This window comes from Grampus griseus, assembly GCF_964374135.1.
Source record: "Grampus griseus genome assembly, chromosome: 14".
Lineage (NCBI taxonomy): Eukaryota > Metazoa > Chordata > Mammalia > Artiodactyla > Delphinidae > Grampus > Grampus griseus.
This window is the reverse complement of record NC_139008.1, coordinates 9,859,095-9,876,128: the sequence shown is the minus strand read 5'-3', so window position 1 is coordinate 9,876,128 and position 17,034 is coordinate 9,859,095. Positions and strand designations below refer to the sequence as shown.

Sequence of the window (17,034 nt, the reverse complement as noted above, 5' to 3'; positions counted from 1 at the left end):
AGCCTGAGATGATTCTGACACAGCGGAAGGACACCAAGTTCACTCCCTGAGCTGCTGGATCCAGCTAATCCTGAAAGCCACCCTCCTGCTGGATTTCCTGAGTTATGGCTAATTGTACTGTCCAAAGACAGCTGCACCAATCTTTCTCCCATTCCACATGCTCCTCTTATAGTGTAACATCGACACTCCCCATAGAGGATGGGGTCTATATCCCCTCCTCTTACACTAGGGTGGAACTTTGTAACTGCCTTGACCAATGCAGTACGGCAGAGGGGACACTGCACAACCTCTGAGGCTGGGTCATAAAAGGCAACGTGCCTTCCACCTGGCTCTCTCTCTGAGGACACTCAGGAGCCCCGACCAACAAGGAGGAAATCCAGCTACCATGGAGTTGCTATGCCAGAAAGCCCACGTAGAGGGGTCACACAGACACTGAGAAAGATGCTTGAGGGGCCCAGCCGTTCCAGCACCAGCTCTTTCCCCAGCCCAGGCGTCAGACATGTGAGTGAGGATGCCGTCCAGATGACCCCAGCTTCACCCGCCTTCTGCCTGCAATCCCGGGACAGACCGTGAGTGACAGCTCCCCAGCTCGGCTTGCTCCCAAAGTCCTGACTCACTGACCCTCAGAGATAATACATGATCATGGCTATTCTAGGCAACCACGTGTTAGGGTGATCTGTTGTGAAGTCATAGTAACTGAATCATGAGCCAATTAACCCCCTTAACGGTTGAAGCCAGTTTGGTTTTGCTACTTGAGACCGGAAAGCACCTTAACAGATACAGGTTGTCCTCCTCGAGGCAGGACGCAGCTGGATGCCTCCACTCCTCCCGCTGCCCCGTCAATCTGCGCCTGTGGTTCTCCCTCGGAAGCACATCTCACTCCATCCGGTTTCCTGCAGCATCCCGGCCAGGGCCTGCCCAAGCCATCATCACTCTCGCCGAAATACTGCTCCAGCCTCTGGGCTGGTCTCCCAGTGTCCACTCCCACCCTCCCACAGCCACTCACTTTCCTCACGGCATCCAGGGAGACACTTTAAAAGTGCAAAACTGCTCCATTTACTTCAATCCTCCCAAAATACAAACCCGGTATCATGGTTCCCTCCAAGGCCCTGGACAATTGGATCTGTCTTCTGGCCAGCTCCGCAGGGCCCTCCTCTCCCCCAGTGCCTGCCCTTACGCTTCGGCTTTTGGCTCCTTCTTACATCTATTTATCTACTTACATATATATATGTGTCTATATACATATATATATATATATATATATGTATTTTTTTTTTTTTTTTTGACTGCACCGTATGGTTTGCAGGATCTTAGTTCCCTGACCAGGGCCCACGGCAGTGAAAGCGCCAAGTCCTAACCACTGGACCGCAAGGGAACTCCCTTGGCTCCTTCTTAAGACAAGCCTCAGGGCCTTTGCACATGCCATCACCTCAGCCAGAATGCCCTTCCTTCACACTCTGCTTGATTCCCCATGGTTCAGTTCTTTCTTCCATGAGCCCTTCCCTGGCTTCCAATCTAAGGAGAGCTATTTTCTCTTGAGCAGCCTGCTCTTTTCCTGCATAATCATGGGACGACGCCTCACTGTCGCTGGATTCTGGGTAGAGCTGTTCTATGCCGGTCTCACGTCACTGGTCTGCAGGGTCCCCCGAGGGCAGGGACTGCGTGGTTTTTTTTGTTTGTCTGTTTGTTTCTGGCATGTGGGATCTTAGCTCCCCGACCAGGGATCGAACCCGCAGCCCCTGCAGTGGAAGCACGGAGTCTTAACCACTGGACCGCCAGAGAAGTCCCCGTGAGACTGCGTGTTTTCTTCACTCCCTTTTCCCCAGTGCCTGGCACACAGTAAGTGCTCAAGACGTATTTGTATGCAGGTGAGCGGTCTTCCCAGAGGAGACCACGGCCAGAACCGGGTTGCTCCTGCCTCTCTTCCCTCCCGCCAGGGTGTCCCGGGGCTCACCGTATTTCTTATTGAACAGATCCTGGACCTGCTCCCTCAGCGTGTTGGCAATGTCGATCCGTGAGAGTCTGGCATCATAATTTTCTGCAAAGTGAAAAACAATTACGGATTTGGGCTGTTAAATGAAAAGGCACTTGGTGACTTTAAAGGAATACGATTTCCTAACTATGGGGAACTCCTTCTCAGGCAATTATCAGCTCCGTGGAGTGGGGCCCTTGGAGTCCTCCAGCACTAACTTCTTGACGGAGACGTGTGTTTTTTCTGGAAGGACGCGCACTCTCGCGACAACAGCGATGAGTCGGAAATTAACTGTTGACATTTGAAACCCACACCAGTGAGCCAGCCCTGGAGGTGAGAGACGCCACGGAGGGGAGCAGCCTTCTGCGTCACCGGCGGGGGGAGTGGGGCCTCGCTCAGAGTCAGGCGGGAGGCAGGAGGCAGCGCGGGGACGTGAGCTCAGTGGACACGGCGGCCCCGCGGAGGCAGGAGCCGGCCTGGAAGCTCCCCGTGGTCACTCATTCACCCAGAAGCTATCGCTTATGGAGCCCGCGTGCCAGCACCTGCCATGAGACCCCTGGACGAGCCCCCGGCCTTGGGGAGATGAGAACCTGCACTGCCTTGTGGGAAGAGAGAGGTGGAGGATGGAGGAGGGAGGGGGTGGGTCTCTGGCTGGTCGGACCCCAGTCTGCTAAGAGGGCTGAGTATGAGGGGTCACAGGGTGAAGTGAGAGACGGAACTCCCCCGTCCCAGAAAGTTCCGGCTGCCCAGGAAGGAGCTGAGAGGCTGGGGGGTAAGCAGGTGCCCCTCTGGGATTTGGGCTCCTCCACCCACAGGGGCTGGCCCTTCCTGCCGCTGGTCTGGCTGACCCCACTTTCTCCTCTGGGTCACACTGACCACCCAGGACCCACATGGGGAGCACCCACCCTAGGGGACTCACAGCCACACCCTAGAGCTGCCCCGACGTGCACGTGGACGGCTGCTCTCAGCCACCGCAGCCCCTACCGATACTACACTTGATCTTAACCAAAAGGTAATACCAGCCTCCACTGTGGGGAGGGAGCCTCCCCTGTCAGTCCCTGGCCCCTCCCTGCATCAGGCTTCCCCCATCTTCCATGCCTCTTCCTCCACGCTCACATCCTCCCGCCCCTCCTTGGCCCAACCAGGGTCCTCCTTCTTGGGAGAGCCCTCCCTGCCCTCCGTGACCTCCTCTCCTCTGATTTCAAAGCACTAAGAGCACGGCCGGCTGCCTAATACGAAGCGGGCAGGTCAGCTGCTTCCCCAGACGGACAGCAGGCCGGCTCCCGCGCCCTGTACCCCCGAACCCCCAGCCACCTTGCGGAGCCTCTCACTGGGGCTGGCAAACTCCAGCCCTGCCTGGCTGCCCGCCGGCCTCGCTCAGACCCCGGGGCCCTGAGGTTGGCGTCCAGCCCCTCCCACCCCTAGCCTGGCCCTCCAAACCCAAGCCAGGTCAAGGTCATGGCACTGGGACTGCGGACCCCATCCTGAGCTGCAACCTTACCTTGAAAGCCCTGTCTCTTCAGGCTCTCGTCCACAAGAGGGTCCCCGGAATCCCTCTCTGGGGGCGGGGGGGAGAGAAGCCAGGGTGAGCAGGCAGCTCCTGGGACCCGGGACAGAGGTGGTATCTGGTGGGGGCAAACCCAGCAGGGAGGGCAATGGGGGGATGCCAGGGTAGACGGGACCAGGACAGAGGAAGCAGGAGGAGGGGTGATGGCAGAAGCCTGGGACCCCTCCCACGCCCGGCCCGCGCCTCGGCCCATGACCCTGCGCAGGGTACCTTGGCTGTCTGTGAGGGGCTCTTTGACTCCTTCGGTGAGCAGCTCAGGCCTGCAAAACACAAGTGGGGCTATCACCAAGGTCCCTCCAGGGCTCCCCGGTACTACCCAGCTCTCCCCCTGGGCCTCAGTCTGCACATCTGTGCAGTGGGCGCTCCTGGCTCTGGACAGTCAAGGTCTGGGGTTTCTGCCTCCCAGGCAGCTGTCCTGCTGACCCACATGTGTGATCTGGGGGCTGCGCTGGGCTCTGAGGATCCAGCCAGGAGCGAAACCAGCCTGGTCCTGGCCCGGTGGAGCTGAACCCCTCACTCTCGGTTCCAGGATGCATAACTGCCACTGGCCAGGGTCAGAGCACGTGGTCTGGGGGCCTTCCTACGGAGCTGTAGACACAGTCGGGACTGACTCTGGCAAGATCCTGGTGTAGGGAAGGCCCAAGGTTTCTGGCTGACACCATCTCACTCTGGGGTCGGGGCCTCGGGGACCAGACCCAGCTTTACACTGATGTCTGTATCCCTGCAGACTCGACAGAGCCTGTCCTCACATTAGGTAACCCGCCCGACATCCTTGAGGTAGGCACTGTTTCCATCATCCCACTTGCAGGAATGGGAGACTGAGGCATCGGGAAGGTGAGTAACGTGCCCAAGACCGCACAGCGAGAGGGGCAGAGTTCAAACTAGGCATCCCCTCCTTCTTGCCTGCAGCCTCTCCCGCTGAGGGACCCCTCCCACCCCAGGCCTGTTTTCTCATCTGAAATGGAATAATAACGCTGCCCTGGCTCAGAGGGGAACAGGCCTCATAAATCCATACTTGAAGACACAACAGGACCGCAGACAGCACTCTGGCCTGGGAGCCCTGCTCAGTGCCTGTGGGGAAATCATTACACTTTCTGGGCTTCCGCTTCCCCATAAGAAGGCAGAGAGGAAGTGATGGGGGGTCTAAATGTAGTCTGAGGGCTTTTCCAGCTCCTGAAACTGTGATCTAAGGCAGGGCTGTGCCTCCTCCCTCCCTGGCCCTGTAAGCCCAGCTCCGTGTCAGGCACAGATGACCGCTGCCAGGAGGGACACCAAATCCTCATCCACTTGATGGAGGGGGTGGTGCCCTGAGAGTCTGGCCTTTGGCCTCACTCCCAGGCAGGGTCTCCTGTGTCACTGCTTGGATACCCCTGTGAGGAAAAGCCCAGCACCTCCCCGGGCAGCCTCACCTACAGACTCACCCTCACACTGAACCCTGGTCCAGCATCCCTTCCCTTCGGGAGATGTGAAGGAGTGATTCTGGTACCTGTTGCACCCGCCATGCCCTGCCAGCCCTCCTCTGGCCAATGTGACCTCCCCAGTGCCCTCAGCCTGCCATTCAGCCCAGACCCCCGCCACCCAGACAGGCCTGCTACAGCTGGACAAGGTTGCACCAAAAATGGGGCACTTAGAATCAGTGCTGTATAATATAGCTTGTCTGGTCTTCAAGCCACTGTTATCAGCCAGACCTCTTGACCTCTAGGGAGGGGAGGGGGGCTGGAGACAGTCCAATCACTTGGCCAGTAAGCCAGTGAAGGCTAGCAATGAATTCCAGTAAAAGTGTGGACACTGGGGTCGGTGGAGCTGCCTGGTTGGTGAACACACTGATGTGCTGGGAGGGTGATGGGCCCTGATTTCGCAGGAAGAGGGGATGGAAGCTCCACATCCAGTCCCTCCCAAACTTTGTCCTTTATGTCTCTTCATTTGGCTGGTCCTGATTTGCATCCTTTCTATAAAACTGTCACACAGTGCTTTCCTGGGTCCTGTAAGTCGTGCTAGTTAATTATCAAACTTGGGGAGGGGTCCTGGGAACCCCTGAATTTGCAGCCAGCTGCTCAGGAGTGTCGGTGGTCTAGGGACCTTTGAACTTTAGCTGATGTTGGAAGTGGGGGTGGTCTTGCTGGGGACTGTGTCCTGAATCCGTAGGGTCTGCTAAGTCTGGGAGGTCGGCACCAGAACTGCCCTGCAGCGCTGCAATCAGACAGACCTTCTGCCACTCCTCCCCTGGACCTCAGTCTCCCATCCGTGTGAATCCACCCATGGTTTTAAATTTCCCAAGATTTTTTTTTTGTTGTTGGTTTGTTTTAACTTTGGAGAATTTGATGAAGCAAGGGACCCTATTTCCAGAAGAATGCACAAAAGAATATGAAAAGTTTGGATACATGTTTGTTCAAGAATCTGGGTTAAGAATGTTTTTTGATCAAAGATTTAGAAAGTTTGATTTGACTCTGTGCCAACTCTCATCAACTGGCAGCCGCTGTCTGGAGGCTGTTTAGAAGGACGTGGAATTCAGGTTTAGGTGGAAATCAGTCCGTCAGTGACATCCCTCCAAGTGCTGATTTCTCATATATTTTTTTATAGGCTCACTGTATTTCAAAATAAGGTCTTTACATGAGGACATTAGGGTGGGCCCTAATCCAATCTGACTAGTGTCCTCATAGGGAGAGGAGATTAGGTCACAGAGAGATACCAAGGATGTGTGGACAGAGAGGAATGACCATGTGAAGACTCAGCAAGAAGGTGGTTGTCTGCAAGCCAAGGAGACAGACCTCAGGGGAAACTAACCCTGCTGACACCTTGACCCTGAACTTCCAGACTCCAGAACTGCGAGAAATAAATTTCTGTTGTTTAAGCCACCCAGTCTGTAGTACTTTGTTATGGCTGCTCTGGCCAACTAATATATATATATACACACACGCACACACACACACACACACACACACACACACACACACACATACATTTATACTTTATTGAGATGTAATTCACTCTTTAAGGTACACGCATCAATGGTTTTTAGTATATTCACAAAGTTGTTTATGCAGCCATACTTTTAATTCCAGAACAGTTACATCATCCCCCAAATACATATTTTTTAGAAGTAAGATTAATGAGAAGTGGCGATTTTTCACTAATATTCCCAATAGTATTTTTGACTAATTTTTTAAATGAAGAATAACAAAATAATTATACTCAAGTGCTCCATCTCTCTTCTCCGATTATCTCTTAGAATCACCCCAACTGGTCCTTAATCCTAACACCCCAACTGTTCCACTGGACAAAGTTAATCACTCTTTCCTACTTGAATCATTTTCTTCACTTGGCATTCAGAAAACGAATTATCTAAATTCACTTTTTAAAATTTATATATATTTTTTAAATGAACTCCTGATACAGGCAACCACATGGATGAATCTCAAAAGCTGAGTGAAAGAGCCAGACCCAATGAGATGCACAATGTATGATTCCATTTATATGACATTCTGGAAAAGGCAAAATGGCAAAAAAATGATCAACTACCAGGTCGCAGGGTCTGGGGTAGCCAACAAAAGGGCACAAGGGAAGCTTGTGGAGTGATGGAACTGTTTTGTGTCTTGATGGTAGTGATGTGACAGTGTGAGTTTGCCAAAAATCAAAGAGTTGTGCATTTTAAAAGGGTGAGTTTTACTGAATGTAAATTAAACTTCAATAAACCTGATACTAAAAAAAAAAAAAAATCTTAATTGAGTACCTACACTGTGCCAGGTCTTTTGCTAAGCCTTGACCTCCAGGGCCACCCCATAATTGGTACAGTATGCCCCATTTAATGCCCTGAAAAACCTACCCAAGGTCAGGGGGAGTAACAGGAGGAGCTGGGCTTAGACCCAGGAGCCTGCGAGTCACCCAAGGGCTTCCAGTTCTCAGTTTGAGGGGGTGGATGAGGCAAGCAGTCCCCATGTGCTACGTCCCTCCTGAATGCTGACAGGTTCCCATGTTCTGTCCCCACCCCGGCCTCTCTCCTGAGTCTGACCCCCGTAAATCCACCTGCCAACCCTCTCTGGAAGGCCCCCACGCACCTCAAACATAACACACAGCAGACTCACATCCCATATATCAGCGAATTCTACCAGCCTCATCTTCAAAACACTGTCTGAATCTGACAACTTTTCACCATCCCACCCCTACCTTTACCTAATCCAAGATGCCACTGTGTCCCCTGGGCCAGGAACAGCCTCCTCACTGGTCCCCGTTTCTGCCCCTGCCCATCCTCCTCAAAAGCTTCCGGTGAGTCCTTGTTAAATTTGAAATAAAATCCAGATTCTTTAAACCAGTCTAAGACCCTGTATGATCCAGCTCCTGCTATCTCTTGGGCCTCGCCACTCTCACTCTTCCCCCACTCCCCCTGCACCAGTCACAATGGCACCTTGCTAGACTTCAAACACACAAGGATGTCCCTGCCTCAGGGCTTTTGCACCTGCTGTTCCCGCTGCTTCAATGCTCTTCCACTGCAAATAATTTGCAAACCTTGCTTCATTAAGTCTCTGCTCCAAAGTCCCCTCCATGGACAGGTTCCTCCTGCCCCTCCTTCTTTGCCCCTTTAACCTGCATCATAGCATTTATCTCTACCTGATACTGTATTGTGATTCAATTCCGTGAGATCAGCCAACTCGAGGGCAGGACTCGGTGGCATTTGCTGCTGCGTCACTCCTGGAACACGGTGGGCACTCAAGATGTATTTGTGGAAGGAGGGAACCACGTGTCCACTATTTGCATCTCCTGGAGCATCACCCTCTCTGCTTCTCCTGGCGCAAACCAGGCCCCACGAGAGAGCTCCCTGCTCCGCACCCCATCACCAGCCTGCCACTCGAGGCGTGAAGGACACTGTGAGTCTCCCAATTTGGGGGCCATCTACTCCCCCAGGGACAACAAGCCCTTAAGAGTCTCCTCTTTCTTGTCACTTCCAACCAAACTAAAAGTAAATTTATAAGACATCGCGTTAATACACAGAAGCAAAAAAACACAAAACAGGGCTTCCCTGGTGGTGCAGTGGTTGGGGGTCCGCCTGCCGATGCAGGGGGCGTGAGTTTGCGCCTCGGTCCGGGAGGATCCCACATGCCGCGGAGCGGCTGGGCCCGTGAGCCGTGGCCGCTGGGCCTGCGCGTCCGGAGCCTGTGCTCCGCAGCGGGAGAGGCCACACAGTGAGAGGCCCACGTACCACAAAAAAAAAAACCCAAAAACACAAAACAGTTCACCCCAGGTCCTCCCTCACCTTTTAAAAATTTAGTAGCTGCCTCCACCTCCTCCAAAGGGACTTTATATCTGAGCCGGCACACAGGCTGGACACACTGGAGTTCCCTGGGTCCTCGCTGACAATTTATATCTGAGCCGGCACACAGGCTGGACACACTGGAGCTCCCTGGGTCCTCGCTGACAAAAATCAGATGCCCGAGGAAACAGAAGAGACTCAAAATGCCAATGCCTGATTTTCCAGTCCTGGGGTCATGGGGCATTGTCCTCAGCCTGGATGCCCCCTGGCCCAGAGGTGCTCAGAATTACCCAGGAGGTCAAGCTGGCGGGAGTTCTCCCATTCTACACCTGGGTAAACTGGGGGCTGTTCTCGTGGGACTGAGAGGGCGTCAGTCTAGTTGCTTAAGGTCCTTCAGGCCTGGGCTGGGCCTGGGCAACCTCGTGCCTGCTCAACTGAGGCCAAACCTCATCGAATGCCCTATTTTTTTTTAAGAAAAAAGCCTTCCCCAGTCTGAAGAGGAAGATGGCTACTTGGCGCTGCTCCTGGGTGCCGGGCGAGCCTGGAAGGGCTCCCGTGGACCCGGCCGGGCCTTACCTCTTGATGACGAACTGGATGCTGTTGCTGGCCTCCAGGATCTTCCGGAGCTTGGCGATCCCGAAGCAGTTGGGCCTGCGGAGGGAGATGCCTTCAGGCAGCCCCACCACAAACAGCTCCTCTGGGTACATCAGGAACTTGGAGTAGGGCACCTTGACAGGCTCCGAGATGCCAATGGCCTTGGCTGCAGAGATACGGCTGCTGTAGGGCCACCCAGATCTATGGGGCCACGAGCCTCAACTCCCACCTCCCAGGTCTGCATGGGGGGGCCGCAGGTGCTGGAGCCCTTTTGAAACTTAGCCCTTAGTTGAACCCTCCTGACCCTCCTGAGGTAAGTACTGTTAGCCCCAGGCTGTGGGTAAGAGACCCAGAGCCCAGAGGGGATGTGACCTGTCTCAAGTCTCAGAGCCCCAGAGCTGGGGGATGTGAACCCAAGTAAGTGGGTAAGACCTATGCTCAGTTCATGCCCTCATACCCAGGCAATGCAGGAGAAACTGCTGACAGCTGGTGAGACCTGGCATCGGCTCCACCCAAGTCCACTTGTCCCCGTGCTGCCAGAAAGGCCCTCCAGAGGGTCCCCCTGCCACCATAAATAACCCCAACCCCCTGCATGGCCCAACACCACGCCTTGGGAACCAGAGACATCTGAGGCCCAGGCCAGGCACTGCCGCTCACTAGTTCTGGGGCCTAGGACAAGCCACATCACTTCCCCAGGCCTCATTTTCCTCATCTGTAAAATGGGCACTAGGACACAGGCGTTTTGTGAGATGGGATGGGAGAAGCACCTCGCCAGTGCCTGGCCAACCACAAGGGCTGAATGAAGAGCAGGCTTCTCCCTGCCTCCCTGTTTTCTTTCCTGGTCTTTCTAGTAGGAAAGACCTTGTTATCCATCTGTTCTCCTGAGGACCCTGAACAAGGGTGTCTGTGGGTACAGAGGGGCAGTGACAGCAGTCAGAGAGGCCTCTGTAAGCTGAGGCTGAGGCAGACCATGAGTTGAGTGTGAGCCTGTTGAAGGAGGAGGTGGGGACGCTGCGTTTCAGAGGGTGGGGTTCTCTGGCAGTGCCTCAGTCTCCCAGGGAGGGAGGTCTAGAGCTGAGGAAGGGGCAGGATGGCAGGCCCTGCGGAGCCCCGGCCCTTTCCCAGTTGGTCCCAGCCCCTCCGGCCCCTCCCTCCTCTGTCTCTGTTCCAGGAGCAGCTGGGATGGGGGATCAGGCCCTCTGAAAACAGGGCAGCTGGAGGGAGGCCTGGATGCCCTCGACCCTACCCGGCTCCTCGCTCACCGTATCGCGTGTTGAAAAGCAGCTCCACCTGCTTCCGCAGAGGCCGGATCACGTCACCATGACTGTCTGAAAGGCAAAGAACAGTTTGGTGAGCCTCCCCAGTGGCAGCAGGACCCTGCTTCTCAGCTCATGTCCTAGGTCTGCTGGCACCAAGAATGACCCTGTGCTGGGACCTTGGAATGGGGAAGGGTAATGGTGGCAGTAACCTACTTCCTCAGAAGTGGCATCCCTGCAGACAGGTCCACAATTCTGGGGCTCAAATACCTGCTTGTGAAATCGGATCTAGGGCATTACCAGGACTGAATGGAAGGTTCTGAGGCCTAAGAATGACCATGGGGCTTTCTATGTGAATGTCACTCTAGACCAGCACCGTAAGTGACTTTGCTAGCTTGTGAACTCTAAGCCTGCAAATTGAGTATGCCGCCACTAGGTGGCAGTGGATGTTGATTAAAACTTCAGAGTTCCTCCCCTGCCAGGCTGGGTTTGGGATTGGGAAAGTGACGCTCCTCTCCTCTGACACCCACTCATTCCGTTCCAGGGGTGGAAACAGACCCATCCTCACCTTGATCTCCCTGCCTGTCCTACTCCCACCCTCCGCAGGGTGGGAATGAGCAGTGTTCCTGAGATTGAACATGTCTATTGGACACAAAGCCAATTTTGTGCTTTCAGGCCTAAATTCGACTTGCTCAGGAAGACTCAGCCTTAAAACCTTTGTGGAAAGAGGCAGGGTGTATATAAAAACAAAATAAGAAAGGCTTACAATTTCCTTTACCAGAAAGAGCTGCTTCTACCTCTGACCGTGTACCTCTTAGTTCTACAAGACAGGTCTATAAACCTCCTCCCAACTCAGGCAGCCCACAGGACACCCACCCCCAAACCCGGTGTTGGGAAGAGACAAAAAGGAGATGCAGGACTGGGGAGGGGAGGAGACGTGGGGGGGGGGGTGAAAAATGGGGGGTGAACAGTGCCTCACCCTCCACAGGCCTCTCCTCAGGCCGCGGGTCCTCGCTGGGGCCTTTGTCTGAAAAAGAGGGTGCCAGGCAGCCATGTTCATCATCTCCTGCACCACCAAAGTCAGGGCAGACAGGTGGGGAACGGCAGGCCCAGACTCTGGAGCACGGCATGGTGACTCCCAGATGGGATCATGGACCCCAATTTTGCACAAGCACCTGCCCTTGCCTCCATGTGAGTTTCAGAGACCAGATATCCTGTCACATTTGGTAAACACCCCGTGGAGACCAGCCCTGCACCAGCCTGTCCTTCCATCTACTGACTGCCAGGTTCTGTTCTAGGTATTGAGGACACACGGGAACAAGACAAAGCCTTGTCTTCCTGGTGTGATGTCAAACATTACATATGATGCCAGATGGCAGTGATGCCGTCAAGAAAAACAGAGGGAATTCCTTGGCGGTCCAGTGGTTAGGGCTCCACGCTTCCACTGCAGGGGGCAGAGGTTCTATCCCCAGTCAGGGTACTACGATCCCACATGTCAGGTGGCATGGCTGGGTAAGGGGATGGAGGAAAGGCAGGTGGGGGCGTGGAGCCATCTAGGGTCACATGGTCCCAAAGCATCTGACAAGATGACACTGGCTCTGGCCTGGGCACAAGGAACCCAACCTTGTCCCCAGGTGCCCGTCCAACAGGCAGCAAGGTCGTGGCACAGTGAACAACAGGGGAGGTGAGGGCTCAAGCTATACAGGGGAGGGGTGAGACTGGCCCTGGGGGGCTGAGGGGGGGTACACCTGGGCTGGACCCAAGTGTCCAGGGAAAGCAGTGGGGTGGGAGAGGGACACAGGCAGGGAGGGGGGAAGTGTGTGTGGGGAGGGTGGTGGCAAACTCAGAGATGGCGGATTTCCGCAGCAGGATGAACTCCAAGTGCGGACAGTGGAAGTGGGGTGCAGGGGGTGCGGCACAGGCCGACCGGCGGGCTGCAGGGCCTCCATCAGCAGCAGCTCTTTGGTGCCAAGAGCTGGAGGAAGGTGTGGGGACTTTCAACACTTGAAAGAACCAGAAGGAAACTGCGACTTAGGAAGTTTGCTGTGCGTTTGCCAGGTGCTTTCCCAGGCAGGGCTAACCCTTAACAGCCCTTCTCAGCCCCTGACACGAGGCTGAGCTGGTGAGGGGTGGAGAAGTCGGACCTGGGTCTGCTCTTGGCCAGCTGGTGGAGAGGATGCTCGGTGATGAGGGATGCAGGGATGTTCCAGATGGGATCGTGAGTGGGATGGAAAGGGGCTGATCCTGGGAGAGCTGCCCATGGTCAAGGCCCACTCACGGACGGAGGGAGGGGGAGCCTGCATCTGGGATTGCCAGACAAGCCTAAGCCTTGGGGCTCAGCCCGGAAGGTTCTGGAAGGTTTCATCTATGCTCAGCCTCTGACTTAAAAAGGGCCAGGCCTGAGCTTTCGGCCTAAATTTTCCTCATGGCAGTAAGTACACTATGGGCCCACCTGACTCTGCCTGGAGGCTTTTTTCTGGCTGTGGGAGCAGACCAGCAAGGTACAAGGGCTGGGATCAATGCCTGGAAAGAGCTCTCAGCCAGTGATGGAGGGCAGATCACCAGCCCAGCTCCCAGCTTCCTCAGCTGCGTTAACTCAGGTGTGTGATTTACGTGGGCTCCCGTGGTCCCTCAGCTCAGCTGCCCACAGGGGTGACGGGCCTGACGGCACTGCTGTCCTGTCCAGTCCCCCTTCGTACCAGGACTGCCCTTCCCGGACTCTCCTCCCAAATGAATGAAGGCCCCTGTCTCAGGGGAAGCCCCTGGGGGATCCCAAACTCACCAACTTCATCTTTGCCATTTCTAGACAGAGAGGGGCAGACAGGAGGAGAGGAGTCTGGTGGGGACAGAGGGACAAGCAGTGCTGCCAGGGAGGGTTCCCTGAATCAGGGAGCTGGATCTGTCTCAGGGCGGAGGGAGATGCCCAGATGTCACAGTGGCAGCACCGATCAAGTTCATGAAATGGCTTGAGAGGAACAAGAGGGGAGACCGGGAAGTCTGTCCCCGCTCTGAGCTGTCCGTGTGTGCAGGGCCACCCCCAGGCGGTAGCAACAATCTGAGAGCCAGGCAGATGACCGGACCCAGACACCCACAGGGAACCAGCTCAGCTCTGTGGCTCCACTAAGGAGGGGTTTCTGCCAGCCTTTGTTGTAGGACCCTGAAAACAGAAGGAAGCGGGGCCGGGTCCTCCCCCAGGGGGCGGGGGGCTCTTTCAAAGGCAGCAGGAGATGATGACCTTTGTACTTTGGGGGCCCTAATTCCAAACGTGAGAAAGTTGCCTGCTTTTCCCCCCTGCCCCCTGGCATGGTGCGGGGCTACTTACCCTGAACAAACCCGTCCATGTGCTCACTGCCTCCCCATTTTCAACCTTGGTAAACGATCGAGGGCATGACCAGAGATGCCCAAGGCACCAGGTGAGCAAACGAGGGATGATTTGTACAATACAGTAACACCACCAGCTGGGAGAAGCCTTTCCGATAGAAATCGCACCATGCTGGTCCACGGCCCCCCAACCCCAGGGGCCTCCACAGATCGGGACCCCCTTGGTCTTCTTTTTTTTTTAATTTATTAGATTTATTTATTTTTGGCTGCGTTGGGTCTTCGTTGCTGCGCACGGGGCTTTCTCTAGTTGCGGCGAACGGGGGCTACTCTTCGTTGCGGTGCGCGGGCTTCTCATTGCGGTGGCTTCTCTTGTTGTGGAGCACGGGCTCTAGGCGCGCGGGCTTCAGTAGTTGTGGCCTGAGGGCTTAGCTGCTCCATGGCATGTGGGATCTTCCCGGACCAGGGATCAAACCCATGTCCCCTACACTGGCAGATGGATTCTCAACCACTGCACCTCCAGGGAAATCCCCCTCGGTCTTCTTAATTCTGCTGTGAATGCAACCAGGTGACATGTGACTTCTTAAAGACCAGGCCACACTGTCAGCTCATCCTGAGCCTTTGGTCCACTACACTCCCCACACAGTTACCGGATTGCTTCCAATTCCACTCATGCCCAGCCCGTGCCTGACAATATTCTTTCTTCATCACCAAGGTATTAAAAGCACATCGCAACTGATTCAGGGAGTGACAAAGATAGATCACTTAACCTAACATAGCTACTTTTTTGGGAGTCCCCCCCCCCGCCAAAACAGAGATCATGTGTTCAACACAGTGGTAAACACCATCAGCTTTGTGTCTTCTGCAGTCTCCCTCGTTGCCTCTTTTTAGTGGCTGATAGTCCGTCGGGAGGATACCGTTAACAGCCCCTGACAGCTGGGCGAGCTTGTTGCAATCTTTCATGGCCATCACTAACGCCGCCGCGAACATCTCCGCGCAGAAAACACTTCACGTTTCAGACAATGTCCTCGGACCGGGGTCCTGCTGGGCGTAGCGGGGAGGGGTGGTGGTGCTCGTTTTTACGGCTCTTAAGGCTGACACATTTCCCTAAAAAGCTATTTGCCCATTTGCGTTCTTACCAGCGCCAGGTCTGTGCCCATTTCCCCATGCGCTCAGGCAAAGTTCTGTTCAGTTAAAAGGTGCAAGAGATGCCCCTTTGTTCAAGCCCCTGTTTCTCTGTGGCTGCATGCGTTTGTTTACTGTCTGTCTCTTCTTCTGTGGCAGGCACTGGGATGTACTGACTACTCAGATCCCCTTCAAGGAAGAGCTTGTTGGTCTAGCAGCGGGGAGTGTGGTCAGTGGGCAGCTGCCCCTTCAAGGACTGCCCTTCCAGGGTGGCCCGCATTTCGTGACTGATTGAGGTGAAGGTATAAAGGCCAGGGTATCCAGTGCAACTGGGAGCAACTCTAAGGGGCCTTTCTGGCTCCGAGCTCCCCGTGGGGTTGGTGGACGTGTTGCTGCAGCCAGATCATGGCTTGCCTTCCCCCTCGTCCCCCTTGTGCTTCTGTCCCCTCCCTTACATAGGTGTTGATCCCAACGGCAGCCCCTAATAAACACCCCACACATTAAACTCCATCTCAGAGACTGGGCCCCACGAACACAACCCATGACACACGTCCTGGGGCTGTGAATCTTTCTTGTGCGTTTCAGCCCAGCGTTCTGGTCTGTCAAGGCCACGGGGAACACCATTCTTGGATGGACTGACCATTCCTCCCCAAGGATCTGCAAATTGCATAATCTTGCTGCCTAAGGTCCTTTATCCAACTAACTGACAAATGTTTGAGGAAGGACCAAGCCCTCCAGGACAACAGGGGAAACCTTCCCCGTGTGGAGGCTGGGGTCCCCCTGCGGCCCTCCCTTTTTTTGCTTGAAATTCAAATAACTTTTATTTAAATTGAAAACAATACTTAAAACTGCATTTAGAGTCAAAACCCTTTTGTTTATAAAAATGAGGAGCTTCCGCAGCTGGAGGGTCCTCTGGAGATCTCGACGTCGTATGAGCCAACTCAGTCCCGTGGATGACCCCACACTGGGTCCCCTCTGATGGCTCCCAGTCGCCCACGTAGAAATCTGTTCCAGAACTGTGCCTGGGACTAACGCACGGTCCACCTGTTTGCATTTGGGGCAAAACCTCATCTCCAAGTCTATCTCTGTTGTCAGCTCATCTGTGTCCGCTGGGACTTCTCACGTCCTAGGCACGTCTTAGGTATTATCCATAGAGCACACTGATCCACAGCAGCTCTGAGGACCCTTTATATCTCCTTATCGAACTGGACTCCCAGGTCCTCCTCACTCTTTCCTGTTTCCAGACCCTTCTCCCTGACAGAGAAGACGGAAGCAGACGAGGAGCAGAGAGATTCTGCCTTTATTTTGTCACCAATTAACGCGGCACCACCCATCTGGGCCTGTAGGAAACCTTATTTATTTTTCCAGTCACTTGTTTATTTTTGGTAGGGGAAACGTTAAAAAGTGCAGTAAAGCGTACAGAATATTACCACAAACATTCACGGACCTATCAGCCGGAATGAATACACATTAGCATTTTGTCATAGTTGCACACGATTTCTAAAAATAAAACATTAGCAATACTATTGTTACGTCTCCAAACTTACAGAAATGCCATATTGTCTATATCCTTCTGCACTTGCTTTTCACATTGAACATTATGAGGTTTCTTCACACTGTGCATTTAAATACACCTACTACGCTTTTGCACAGTATCCTTAAGCAATACCCACCCCTCTCCCCTCCTCATCAAGCCCACACCAGACATCACAGGCAAGGGAAACGAATTCCAGCCATCTTCCTAAAGTTTCCTGCCCTGGCCCTGCATCCCTTGTTACACAGCCTTCCAAACTCAAATCATCTAAGTACTAATATCGTTTTCTGCCATATCCGCAAACCTTCTATAATTTACATACTATTTGTCTTTATAATGATTCACTTAAAAAATTTTTTTTTTTTATTTTTTGGCTGTGCCACGCGGCACGCGGGATCTTAGTTCCCCAACCAGGGATCAAAC

The 17,034-nt window shown here is 54.2% G+C and overlaps 1 protein-coding gene across 1 annotated transcript in view; it reads right to left on the bottom strand.

Annotated features, from left to right (window-relative positions):
- The window catches only part of GTF2IRD1 (GTF2I repeat domain containing 1), a 111,608-nt gene that overhangs the window by 33,349 nt on the left and 61,225 nt on the right, over positions 1-17,034 (bottom strand). Inside the window, exons 15-20 of the mRNA XM_082670524.1 lie at positions 11,614-11,661; positions 10,641-10,706; positions 9,361-9,544; positions 3,750-3,799; positions 3,474-3,572; positions 1,955-2,038 (exon numbers count right to left, since the gene is read on the bottom strand). Coding sequence (XP_082526650.1) covers positions 1,955-2,038; positions 3,474-3,572; positions 3,750-3,799; positions 9,361-9,544; positions 10,641-10,706; positions 11,614-11,661 — 531 coding nt within the window. The remainder of the gene's footprint in view (positions 1-1,954; positions 2,039-3,473; positions 3,573-3,749; positions 3,800-9,360; positions 9,545-10,640; positions 10,707-11,613; positions 11,662-17,034) is intronic.